This window comes from Talpa occidentalis, unplaced genomic scaffold, assembly GCF_014898055.3.
Source record: "Talpa occidentalis isolate TD23 unplaced genomic scaffold, MPIMG_talOcc4v2.1 talOcc4.9, whole genome shotgun sequence".
Lineage (NCBI taxonomy): Eukaryota > Metazoa > Chordata > Mammalia > Eulipotyphla > Talpidae > Talpa > Talpa occidentalis.
Genome location: NW_023605305.1, coordinates 47,663,361 through 47,675,865, shown reverse-complemented (window position 1 = coordinate 47,675,865; position 12,505 = coordinate 47,663,361). Strand labels below are relative to the sequence as shown.

Here is a 12,505-nt window from a genome sequence, read left to right as displayed (position 1 = left end):
TAAGAATAAATCCGCTGAAACCTTAGTCATTGACAAAGGAAACATAATCTAAGTGGTTTTCTTGTGTATACAAAAAAAGTGCAGTGTTAACCCCTGATGGAAGTATGGTTTAGTTACTAGATTTGTTATTATGTACCATCTCTTTGTTTTCTGTAATGGCATTAACTGATATTTCTATAATGCTTATTTTAGAAAACATGTAAAATGTTAGCAAGGTTAGTGGGGAAGATTGAAATGTAGGAAAGCAGCTGTATTAAAATATTTAGTAATACTGCTACTTCAAGTAACCACAAGAGGTAACTGCTCCACTTATAATTAATGTCACATGCACAAATAATACAGTGCCAACTGCACAAGTCTGTGATTTCTCCCAGGGATCTTTGGAACATGTAGAATTTTGGCCAACTCAGTTCCTGTTTAAGGAAAGAATTAAACAAAAGAGAGTTGCAAGTGAACTTCCTGGAGTTTTCAAAATGAATATGATATGTTTTGGAGAGATTTGTAACTTGGTGTGGGACAGAATATCTTTTGAAGTACTCATGACAAATGATTTATTTAATTCTATTCACAAATTGCATCTGTGGCAGAGAAAAAGCAGTAATAATTTATATTAATGGCTTTATACAGTAGCTCAAGCTTTTTCTAGCCACATTGAGTTTCAAAGGTTAATAATGATAACCATGTGATAAGAACTGGAAAATAACAATTGAAATTTAGATGCACAGTAGGAATATTGTTCAAGAGTGATCCTTCAATCACAAAATATTAATGGATAATGTAATTTGTGGAGAAAGATTAAGTCATCCTGGTTATGATGTTTAAAAGGAACAAAATCTGTTATTTTCTGGAAAAGTCATGCAATTTAAGAAGCTGTCAAGCACAAGTATAAATAATGTTCAAAAAGTACCTGTATTCCAGGATAATAATAACCTTTACATACAGCTTTTTAGTTTAAAAAGTACTTACATATGGTCTCTTACTGTGTTTTTTTGTAACCTCTGTGTGATATAGACAATCTTTACTAAAGCCCTGCAGACCAAGGAAGTCAAATGACTAAGCTCACTGAGAATACACGGTGGAAACTAGATCCAAGTCCTTTAACTTTTAATCCATTGTATTTTTCTCTTCACTTCCTTTTCTTTTTTAACAGTCATTGCAAGGATGCAGTAGCTCCTCTTGGAGATCTATTAATTTTGTTGATTTTGTAAGTAAGGGGGAGGTACTCTTTTGTACTGAAATTTTTGATAGAGGAGGTAGAATATGAAATTAGGATAAGGGTGCATAATATGTCAACACATAAAAAGAAACACAGTTCATCATGCACTTCCCTGAGTTTTTAAAGGGTAAAATGAGAGAGTAGGAAGGAAGAACTTTTAAAACAGAAGAATTATGAATACAAAATACAATGCTTCTATCAGTAGGTATCTTTTACTTGAAAGTAACAGAAAATCCAACCCAGAATAGATTGATTAAATTATTTGCTCTTGTAACTAAACTTTCTGAGATAGAGCTGTGGATCAGATAGGACATCTTCAGCTGCAAGAACACATAGCTACTTACTCAAACCAACCGGCACAAGAGAACTTATTTTACATAAAAAAGTAGAGTGGATTCCAGAGTTGATTAATAGAGTAACTTACATTGTCAAGCATCTGGGTTTACCTTTTCTGGCATTAGTCTCTTCCTTAGTTGGTAGTAAGTTGGTGGTGGCAATTCCTAGACCACATATAGATAAGGCAACATTCAGTAAGAGAAGGGTTTTGTCTCTTAACTATGTTTGTTTCTTGGGACTGAAAACTGTTTCTCAGAAACATCTTGGACATCTTCCTCTCTGTCTTGTTGGCCAGGATTAGGCCATGTGTATACTCCTAAATCATTATCACTTAGACTAATTTAAATTTTATGCCTGAAGCAGGAAGTGTGAATTACCTTCCTCCAAAGCACACAGGAGGTGTTGTTATATCTGATATCTGAAGGCTAGTGAGGATGGAAAAAGAATGGACAACTTCATTGTCCACTACTATCTTTAGTTAAAAGACTGAAGCCGGAGGCTCTGGCCTATATGTGTCAGCTTTGTCCCAGGCTCACTTCTCTAATGTTTGTAGTATGGTCTAGTTTTAGACTTCATATCTTGAGAGAGAGCAAGCCACTGAGCCTGTGTGTGAGTGCACAAGATATAGGAGGGTGTGGGATTGATCCAGCAATATAATAATAGTTCAGGGAATCTTCCATGATCTGGCCCAGAAGGGCAATATCTTTCTCCTCCAATTAATCTATCTCTCTATAAATAATGGCACAATAAAAAGTGTACAAGACAATAAGAGAAATATCTAGCTACTAAAAGTTTACAAAGTAGCATGTGGTCTCATAAAACATGTATGAAAGTTAATAGGTATATAGAAAAAGAAGAAATAATGTTAGCTATCAGGTTTCTAGGTGGTGATAATAGAAAACATACTAGTTCAATGAAACTTTACTGGACTGGGATGATTTTGACAGACATAAGCTAGGTTTAGAAGTTGGACTTTAGCTATGATATTTTTGGCCAAAAGAATTTCATGTGCCAATAAATGGAAAATATAAAATTGATGAAGACATGGTATTCTAGAACTGAGCTGTCTAATATGGTAGCTACTAGCCAAATAAGGCTACTGAATACTTTAAATATGACTGGATCTTAATAAAAAACTGTCTCAATTTTTCTATGTTGAACTATTTTTAGATATGTGGGATTATATCATTGATTACCTTCACCTATTTTTTATTTTTGTTAATGTGACTGTTACAAAATTTAAGATTATGTGTTTTATATTACGTTCCATTTGGCAGTGCTGCTCTGGAAGACAGAATAATCTTCAGTTTTCCATGTATGTTAGGAAAATGGGCAATGATGGTGGTAAAGCACCAACTATTAGATAGCCTCCCTCCCTGACCCCCCACCAGAGTAATAAATGTTAGGATTTCATTTTGCAATGAAAAAAAATCAGAAAGGTTATAGCTAGAGGATGAATCATTTTCTTTATATGATACCTTTCCTTGAGTTTAATTGCCTTTGATTTAGTTTAGTTTGCTCACCAAAGAATATAAGAAACAGTCAGCTACTATATTTGACCAACCTTTATCTAGTATACCTACATTGTGGAAGCAAGTATATTACCAGTTGATAGTATGACCACTTCACTGTTTCTTTATTTTTCTTTTAACTTTATATATTAGTTATGTTAATTAGATAAAGTAATAACTTTTTCAAATGAGGTACTAAATTTAAGCAATACTGCAAAAAGGAAAGTGATTGATTTCACCTGAGTAATTTTATATGCATAGCATCCTAATAGAAAGAGCATAGGAATTAGGTGGGCATGCAGGCATTTAAATTTCACATTGAAGGAAATGTATGAATGAGGGCAGCAAAGTTTATCTCTCGTATTTGAGGTTTCTTTGGATTTAAATATCCATGACTTTTACATTAATTCAAAATGTCACTTGCACCCCTATGTTTATTGCAGCACTATTTACAATAGGTAAGCTATGGAAACAACCCAAATGCCCAAAAATAGATGGCTGGATCAAGAAGATGTGGTTCATATACACAATGGAATATTACTCAGCAATCAAAAAAGATAAACTCATGCCATTTGCAGCAACATGGATGGAGCTGGAAGGAATCATGCTCAGTGAAATAAGCCAGAAAGAAAAAGAAAAATACCAGATGGCCTTACTCATAGCAGGAATTTAGAAAACCTAAATAAGGGATCAGGGAAAAGACTAATTATAATAAAGTAAAAATCAAAATCAACAGACAACTATAAACCAGAGACACACTACAGGGGAGAGGGGGAGAAGGGAGTAGGATAGAAACAAGGCGAGGTAGGAATTTTATGGGGACTATAACCCAGATGAAATTGCATGCATTGTACAAAAATGAAAAATGATGTAAAAATATATAAAAGAAACTTAAAAAAATAAACATACATGACTTTCAATATGGTACAGTTGCATCGCTGCACCTCAGTGGAACATCTACCTGCAAGGGAATTCCTCTTGTATGGGGTCTGTCACACTCACCTTTACCCATGAGTATTATGCAGCACAGAACCTGGCAAAAAGCAGGCTTCCAGTAGATGATTGGTGAGTAGATGAGTGAGCAAGAACTTTGCAGCATTTGTGTATCTTTGCAGAGAGTGTGTATCTTATTTTTCATCTCAAAATAGAATATTGATGAGGATGTGGTTGAATATCTAGCCCTTTATCACTATTGGCAGATATATTTGCTGATGGTTGTACACTGAGATTGTATGTTAGGTTTTTAGTCTGTGAGACTGACTTGAAATCACTGAACTTTACCTACCTGCTTGCTGCTGGAGGGGCTCTTACTCCTGCTCCCAGGCACCATTCTATTCTGTGGATTTGTAATGCAGTTTCCCCTGGCGCTACATTCAGAGAAGGATGTAGCTGGTGGGTCCTCCTCTACAGAGATACCTACCTACCCGGCCAAGTTTAGACTGCCTGGAATTGAATATTATTCTGTAGCAAAGGGAAGCAAGCTGGAAAAGGGTCATACCTGCAGGAAACCTAATATTTACTCTGCAGTGAAGCATGTGAAAAATGAAAGGGAAAAGCTTCATCATTGCAAGTTTACTTTGTGTGGATTTTCTTTTTTAGGGCTTTCCTCATACCCTTATATCATCTTTTAATGTTTTATTGCCTGTCTAACTGTAACTTGCTTTTTATTTTAGTGGTGCTTGGGATCCACTCTGAATGCCATTAATAGCTTCACTAGGGAAGCTAGGCTTCACTAGCTTCTATCATTTTGAGAAAGGAAGTCAGAAGAGTTTTCTATGTATACTCTGTTCCCTCTCTACTCATTGTGGACTTCTGTCAGTGGACTAATTATTCCATCAATTGCACAGTTAGAATAAGCCATTCATGGGTAAAATAACTCCCCCCTTCCCCCCGTGAATAATACAATTTTTACACTAGAAAATATGTGCAATAACTTAATAACAGATATATTATGCCCTTGCCAGGAACACCAAGGGTGCCCACCAGACCTGCATGAAAAGAGGAAAGGGTGGGGCAGTGGTTTTTCCTTGTACGCATTTGTTCTTTTGTACCCTGGAAATTCTTGTCCTTGTTCCTAACTTCTTACATGCACCTCTGGGATTGGGTGAGAGCCTTGCTGACTTCATGGCCTTTTGATTGTATATTAGAGAATGCTCTTCTAATGACATGGCTTAAAAAGCCATTAAATAAGTAATAACTGCACCCTGTTTCTAAATTTCATGAGGCTTGTGGATATTAAGTAAGCCTCAGGGTTACACTAGAAATCAGGAATGGTGTAAAACTTGGGAAATAGGGAGAGGATAGAAAGTGAGGGCTGAAGAAAGACTTAGGAATAAAAAAAATTAAAACAATTTCATTTTGTTGTAAAACAGTTGTATTAAGATGTCCTTCTTTGGTATGTAGAAGGTATTCAATAAATGTTTGTTGAACTTAATTTTTAAACCAGTGACATGTTCTCAACCCTCTTTCTCCTCTTGTCTAATTTCACATTTGGGCCCTACAAATTACCCAAGTTATAGTTAATGAATAGCACTAAAGGGCCTCCCCTGGTGGTGCAGTGGTTGAGCGCTGGGCTGCGAAGCTGCCCGCAGCCTCTGCAGTGCCAGTTTGATCCCTGGCCACCAGCAAAGGTCCCACAGGCGCGCAGACCTCTCCTGTCTCACCTGCTACTCCCCTTAGCAGTGAACTTCATCAGTCTGCCTGCTCTGTTCTCCCCTCTGGCTCTGGTGAATTCTCTCACCCTCCTGCGCTTCTGACTGTACCCAGTGCTTGTATAAATAAGTAAATAAATCTTAAAAAATAAATAGCACTAAAGATTTTAGAAAAATCGTATTTTTTAAAACGAGGTCAAATAGACTTGCTAAAATAGGAATTTCCTTTAAAAATCTCCATAACTTTTCTCCATTCCTGTTTCTTTTTCTTTTTTTTTTTATAGAGGCGTGTTTATTTATTTATTTTATTTGTTTGTTTGTTTTATTTATACATGCACTGGGTACAGTCAGAAGCGCGGGAGGGTGAGAGAATTCACCAGAGCCAGAGCGGGAAGCAGAGCAGGCAGAAGGACCGAAGTACACTGCTGAGGGGAGCAGCGGGCGGCAGGAGAGGTCTGCGCGCCATGTGGGACCCTCCTCCGGTGGCCGGGGAGCAGCCGGGGATCGAAACGGCGTTGCAGAGGTTGCGGGCAGCTTCGCAACCCAGCGCTCAACCGCTGCGCCACTTGTTCCTACCATTATGTGAATTTTGACCAAATTGTTAGACCTCTTATTTCTTCATCTTAAAAATTACAGAATTGAATTGATCTTTAAGGTTCATTTTAGACACGTATTAGATATACTCATTTTAGCACCTCTTTCACTAAATGACTTTCTGAATCACTATAATGCAAGATTAATAGAATTTTCCTCACTTAAAAAAATGTACCAGTATTTTGGGCCTCCTCTTTTGAAGTCTCAGCACTATCAAGCTCTATAGTCAGCCACTGCAGCAGGAGTTCGATCCCTGACCCAGGAAGCTAATCCACATGGCACAGCAGACCTCTCCTGTTGTCTTGCCTGCTGCTCCCCCCAACAGTATATTTTAGCAAATCTGCCTGTTCTGCTCCTTACTCTGTCTCTGGTGAATTCTCTCACCCTCCCGTGCTTCTGGCCTGCACCCCAGTTCTTGTATGCATAAATAAATTTAAAAAATCTTTTTAAAAAAGCATCAATTTTCAAAATTAGTATTGTCTGTGTTTTGACTGAGGTATACATATACAAACTTACCTTTAGGAACCGAGCATGTTTGCGTAGTATACATATCATGACCTTACCTTTCAAAATAAGTGGGAGGTTTCATAGGAGTTTTAAGAACTTTGAAGTTGCTGAGACCTGAACTCAAATCCTGACTCTTGTACTGGCAAATTAATCTTGTGAAGCTTTAATTTCCTCATTTCTAATATGGAGATGGTAATGTATTTCATAAGGTTATTTTGAAGTTTAGATGAGCTAATTGATATAAATTACTGACCCTAGAGCTTGACCTATAGGAAACACTCACTGTTACCTAATGTTACTGTATGAAAATGTGTCCCATATTCTCTTCAACTAACATAAACATTTTGTGATGTAACCTTTTCTGTCATAAATTAAGAGCTACCGGGCATCCCAGGTGGTGCAGGTGGTTGAGTGCCGCACTGTGAAGCTGTCTGCAGCCTCTGCAGTGTGGGTTCGATCCCGGCGGGCCAGCGAGAATCCCACGTGGTGAAGCAGACCTCTCTTGTCGAGCCTGCTGCTCCCCTCAGCAGTGTATTTCGTCAGTCTGCCTGTTCTGTTCCCCTCTCTGTCTCTGGTGAATCCTCTCACCCTCCTGCGCATCTGGCCTGTACCGTGGTACTTGTATAAAAAATCTTAAAAAAAAAAATTAAAAAATTTAAAATTAAGGGCTACCTCTCAATAGGTATTTATTTTAATTAATTAATTTTTTACATCATTGTTCATTTTTAAACAATATTTGCTTCCCCCACTCCCTCAGGTGGGGGTGTCCCCATAGAGTTTCCTTCACCAATGCACCCGTGCATCATCACCTCAATCCCCTGTGCTCCTCCCTCCCTCCTTCTGATCCCTCTCCCTCCTCCTCCCCTGCAGTATATCTCTGATTTATAATTGTCTGGTTTTGCTTTGTTGTGTTTTGTACTGTTATTATTTTTTACACTGATGTCTTATTCCCCTACATTCCTGCTATAAGTGAAACCATCCAATATTTTTCTTTTCCCTTCTAGCTTATTTCACAGAGCATATTTCCTTCTAGCTCCATCCACGTTGCTGCGAATGGCATGAGTTTATCTTTTTTGATTGCTGAATAATATTCCATTGTGTATATATACCGTATCTTCTTGATCCAGTCATCTATTTTTGGGCATTTGGGTTTCCAGTTTTTACCTTCAATAGGTATTTAATAAGTAAACTAATGACCACAAGGTTTTTCTGTAGAAACTGACTTAAAAATTCCTTTTTCTTTCCAGATCTTATATTGCACTTTAAACACACCTAGAATTGACATGGAAAAACTATTAGGAGCACAAATAGGTCTTGAAGATTTCATATTTGCCCATGTGAAAGGGATCGAAAAAGAAGTGAATGTGTATAAATCTGAGGATTCACTTGGTCTCACCATTACAGATAATGGTCTTGGCTATGCTTTTATAAAGGTAAGTTTTAAATAACTGTGTGACCTAACTGAGTGGTAATATATAAGAAAATCTAGCAGGTCAAAGAAACTTGGAGATGATCTTTGAAGCCAGCCCAGTAAAAATAGATGGATTGACTAAAGTTTCATTTAAAAAAATCTTTCAGACATAAGTTTTTGTTTACTCTTTCCTTGAATTTCTTCCCCTTCATTTAAAATTCCCTGAGAATTTAAAACAAAGGGGAGGCTTGGCCCTGGTGCCTACTTATCATCCACATGAGCTCCTGTCGGTCTGTAGCTCATTAATATCTAATGACTTCCATGCTTCCGTTAATTTTTGTATTTCCAAGGGCATGCATTTCTGATCACCTTATTTCTTCTTTAAAAATGCTCTTCAAAATTTTCTAAACTATACAAAAATATTCTAAACTATACAATTACTTTTTTTTAAATACGTAGAGCAATATGGAGCTGCAAAGGTAAGAAAAGGAAGTTTGAAATGATGTAAAAATGATTAAGAACTTAAATGATGTAAAAATGATTAAGAGGGTAAAAATTAGATTCATCTCTTAATTCTTTATTGTAAAAGTATTTAACAGCTGACTTTTACTGAATTCTTATTATATACTTGGTAATTTGCATATGCTTTCTCATTAAATCCTTGCAACAATTCCATTTGGTTGGTTTTTTTAATTTGTTTGTGGCGGTATACTGAATTTTTAATGTACAACTTGATGAATCTTTATAAACTTACACCTGTATAACCAGTACTCAGATCAAGGGAAATTGCTTCCTTGTGCCTCTTCACAGCCAATACTCTTCCCCCAAAAGGTAGCCATTATTTTGACTTCTATCACTATGGTTTTGATTGTAAGTGGAATCATATTACGTACTGTCTTTCTGCTTTCTTTTGATTAACGTGATGTGAGATTCATTAGGCACTGTTGTCAACCTCTGTTTTAGAGGATCAGGAAGGCTAAGTAGCATTCCCAAAACTTTGTGACTGGACAAATTTCAGGATCTGAATCCAAGAGACCTGACTTCAGAACTGGCATTCCTACCCGCTGTGTTAAGGATTAGGGATAGATCTGCTAGTCCTGTGGTTTGGTCCCAGGACTGTCTGTTCCCATGGCCTGCACAGAACAGCTACTGAAGCTGTATGTGCATTGGTGGGGGACAAGCAGGCTTCAGTGAGCCTGAGGGGACCCAGATCTGTCCAGGCCCTATAGGTCTGCATTTCTGTCTCTAGCACATTGCAACACTGGAAAAGGACTAGCAAGCTGGCCAGTATCCCTGCGGGAGAGTAAAAAGGAAGGAAATGTCAACTTGGAAAAAACTCTACAATGGATATTTAGGAAGGCTGGAAAGTGAGGGAAACACAGATGAAGTGGAGCCTGAAGATGAAGGAAAGTCAGGGGAGGATGAAATGCCACACATAAAGAGGAATCCAGAACACAGAATGTCAGGATGAGGGGCAGGTAGATGAGGGACAACCGGAAGATGAGGGAAAGCTAGAAAAACATGGACAGTCTGAGGATAAGAGAAAACCCCACAGTAAGGGGGATCCAGCCTCAGGCTGTTGAAAACTAGAGAGCCAGCCTCAGGCTGTTGAAAAGTACCTGGCTGAAGATTATGTGCTTAGGGGAGCAAAGACAAAAATGGATGAGGAAGGAGGATTCCCCCAAACACTGTCAGGAGAACTTACAGGAAGGGCATTTGGACAGTGAGGAGATAATGTGGAGATATGTAAAAGGACATAGAAAGAGCCAAGGAAAAACCAGACCATGAATGATTTTCATGGGCTACAAAGAGATGTACAGAATCCATTCACTCTAAGGAACTAATGGAGTGTCAGGAATGAGGGATGAAGGGTAGTATCCAAAGGGGTTTCCATGAGAACCTGTATCTTTAATGCTTTTGGCCTTGAATTCGGATTTCTCTGAGAATATTGCTGCTTTTCCTGGCAGGCATTTGCCAGGCCATGTGCTTTAACCTCATGCTGATACTTTGCTTTATTTTATTTATTTATTTTAAAAGATTTATTATTTATTTATATAGAACTGGGGTACAGTCAGAGGCACGGGAGGGTGAGAGACAGAGACAGAGACAGAGCGGGGAGCAGAACAGGCAGATGGACCGAAGACACTGCTGAGGGGAGCAACAGGTGAGGCAGGAGAGGTCTGCCGCTCTATGTGGATTTCTCCCTGGCCGGGAATTGAACCCGCGTTGCAGAGGCTGCGGACAGCTTCACAGCGCTGTGCTCAACCCACTGCGCCACTGGGGAGGCCTGATACTTTGCTTTAGGTGTCACCCTTGTTGACCCAGCTAGAGTGCTCTATCAGAAGGGAATTTTCACCTTCATGCATGGTAGAGATGTTCATGGCACATTGTAGAAAATAAAATGTTTTCAGAACTAAAATAATTAGGGATAAACCTCATGCAACAGCAAATGTTTCATGCCTTTATTCTGTCCATATCCTTCATTTATAATGCATTGTCATCTTTAAAAAATAGTTCCCAGAGAAGTTATTCTCTTCACTGTAAATTGTACTTTATTTAACTTCCCACTGGCTAGAATGGCTATTTTTAGCTTTGCAAAAGATATGACTGTGCTGAAGGTTGAGTGGGTGACCAAATGGAAAATCTGTGAGTGGGGAAAGTCATGTGGGATTATCCAGGGGAAGCTCAGGACATGAAGCACATGTAGCGATGCCTTTCTAATGTCAGTGGGGAAGGGCTTGGAAGTTTTGCAAATGTGTGGCTATTTTAGATCTTAGTAGCTGATGTTCAGAGCTTGTGTTCCTATTTTTTAAAATGCTTCTTGGAACATGTGCCTGCCTCAGAGTACTAGTCACTAGCCCTGTGGAGACAGAGGACATGGTGACAAAGAAGGAGAAGCATAAGTCAAACTGCCGAACTGTAGCTCAGTTTAGAAGAGAAACGTCCTACTGTGGGCACAGTTAATGACTTAAAAATGGGGAAGGGGGTTTCAAACTTATTGGAATGTTGTAGTAACAATATAAAAGAAATTCCAAAGTACCCTTTACCCAGATCTCCAATTTTTTGACCACTTGCCACATTTGCTTTGTTTTTTTACACACTTGTATTTATATATACATACATGTACATATAAGCAAATCCAGTTTCCAGTTTTCATGACCCACTTGAAAAGGAAATTTGCATATATTATGTCCCTTTACCCCTTAAAGATTAGACTATAATTGTTAAAAACAAGGTTATCTGCTTATATATAACTACAGTATAGCTAGGAAATTCAGAAAATCTAGCTGATACAATCCTTTTAAGTTAATCAAATATCCTTGTTGCAATTTTTTTTAAAGATTTATTTATTTATGCACACAAGAACTGGGTCATAGGCTAGAGGTGTGGGGGTGGGAGGTGAGAGAATCCACCAGAGACAGAGTGGGGAACATAACAGGCAGATCAACTGAAATACACTGCTGAGGGGAGCAGCGGGCAAATCAGGAGAGGTCTGTTGTGCTATGTGGGTATCTCCCTGGCTGGGGATTGAACTTGCACTGCAGCGGCTGCGGAAATCTTCGTAGGTTGGAAAGCTTCATAGGTTGCTTCTTAACTCCTTGCGCCACCAGGGAGGCCCTCCTTTGTTGCAGTTTTATCAATTATCCTAATGTTTTCTCCTCCTCCTCCCCGTTCTCCCCCCCCCCCACCCGCCTCCCGCCGCACCGTAGGTCCTGTCTAAGATAATGCATTTAGTTGTTATTTTTTAGGAATTGTTTTGGGCCTCCCTGGTGGCGCAGTGGGTTAAGACGCAGCACTATGAAGCTATCCCCAGCCACTGCTGCACGAGTTCGATTCTCAGGCTGGCCAGGGAACTAACCCACATGGTGCAGCAGACCTCTCCTGACTCACCCGCTGCTCCCCTCAGCAGTGTATTTCAGTAGATCTGCCTGTTCTGTTCCCTACTCTGCCTCTGGTGAATCCTCTCACTCCCACACCTCTGGCCTGTACCCCAGTTCTTATATGCATGAATAAATAAATCTTTAAAAAAAATTGTCTTTATTTTAGAACAATTCCTCAGCCTTTTATGGGATGTGCCTCAATTTGGGTTTTTCTGTTGCTTCATGTTGACAAGTGATATATTTTTGGCAGTAAAATTCTTTAAGTGATGAAAATTATAAACATATCAGAAGGTGCATTATGTTAATATTTGTCATTATTTATAATTTTCATCACTTGTCTAAGGTCATATCTGCCAATATAACTATGTTATAACTACAAAGTTCTGTTTTCCTTTGTA

The 12,505-nt window shown here is 38.6% G+C and overlaps 1 protein-coding gene across 1 annotated transcript in view; it reads left to right on the top strand.

Moving 5' to 3' along the window:
• GIPC2 (GIPC PDZ domain containing family member 2) overlaps window positions 1-12,505 on the top strand; it is a 70,896-nt gene that overhangs the window by 16,974 nt on the left and 41,417 nt on the right. The window contains exon 2 of the mRNA XM_037500316.2: window positions 8,063-8,248. Coding sequence (XP_037356213.1) covers window positions 8,063-8,248 — 186 coding nt within the window. The remainder of the gene's footprint in view (window positions 1-8,062; window positions 8,249-12,505) is intronic.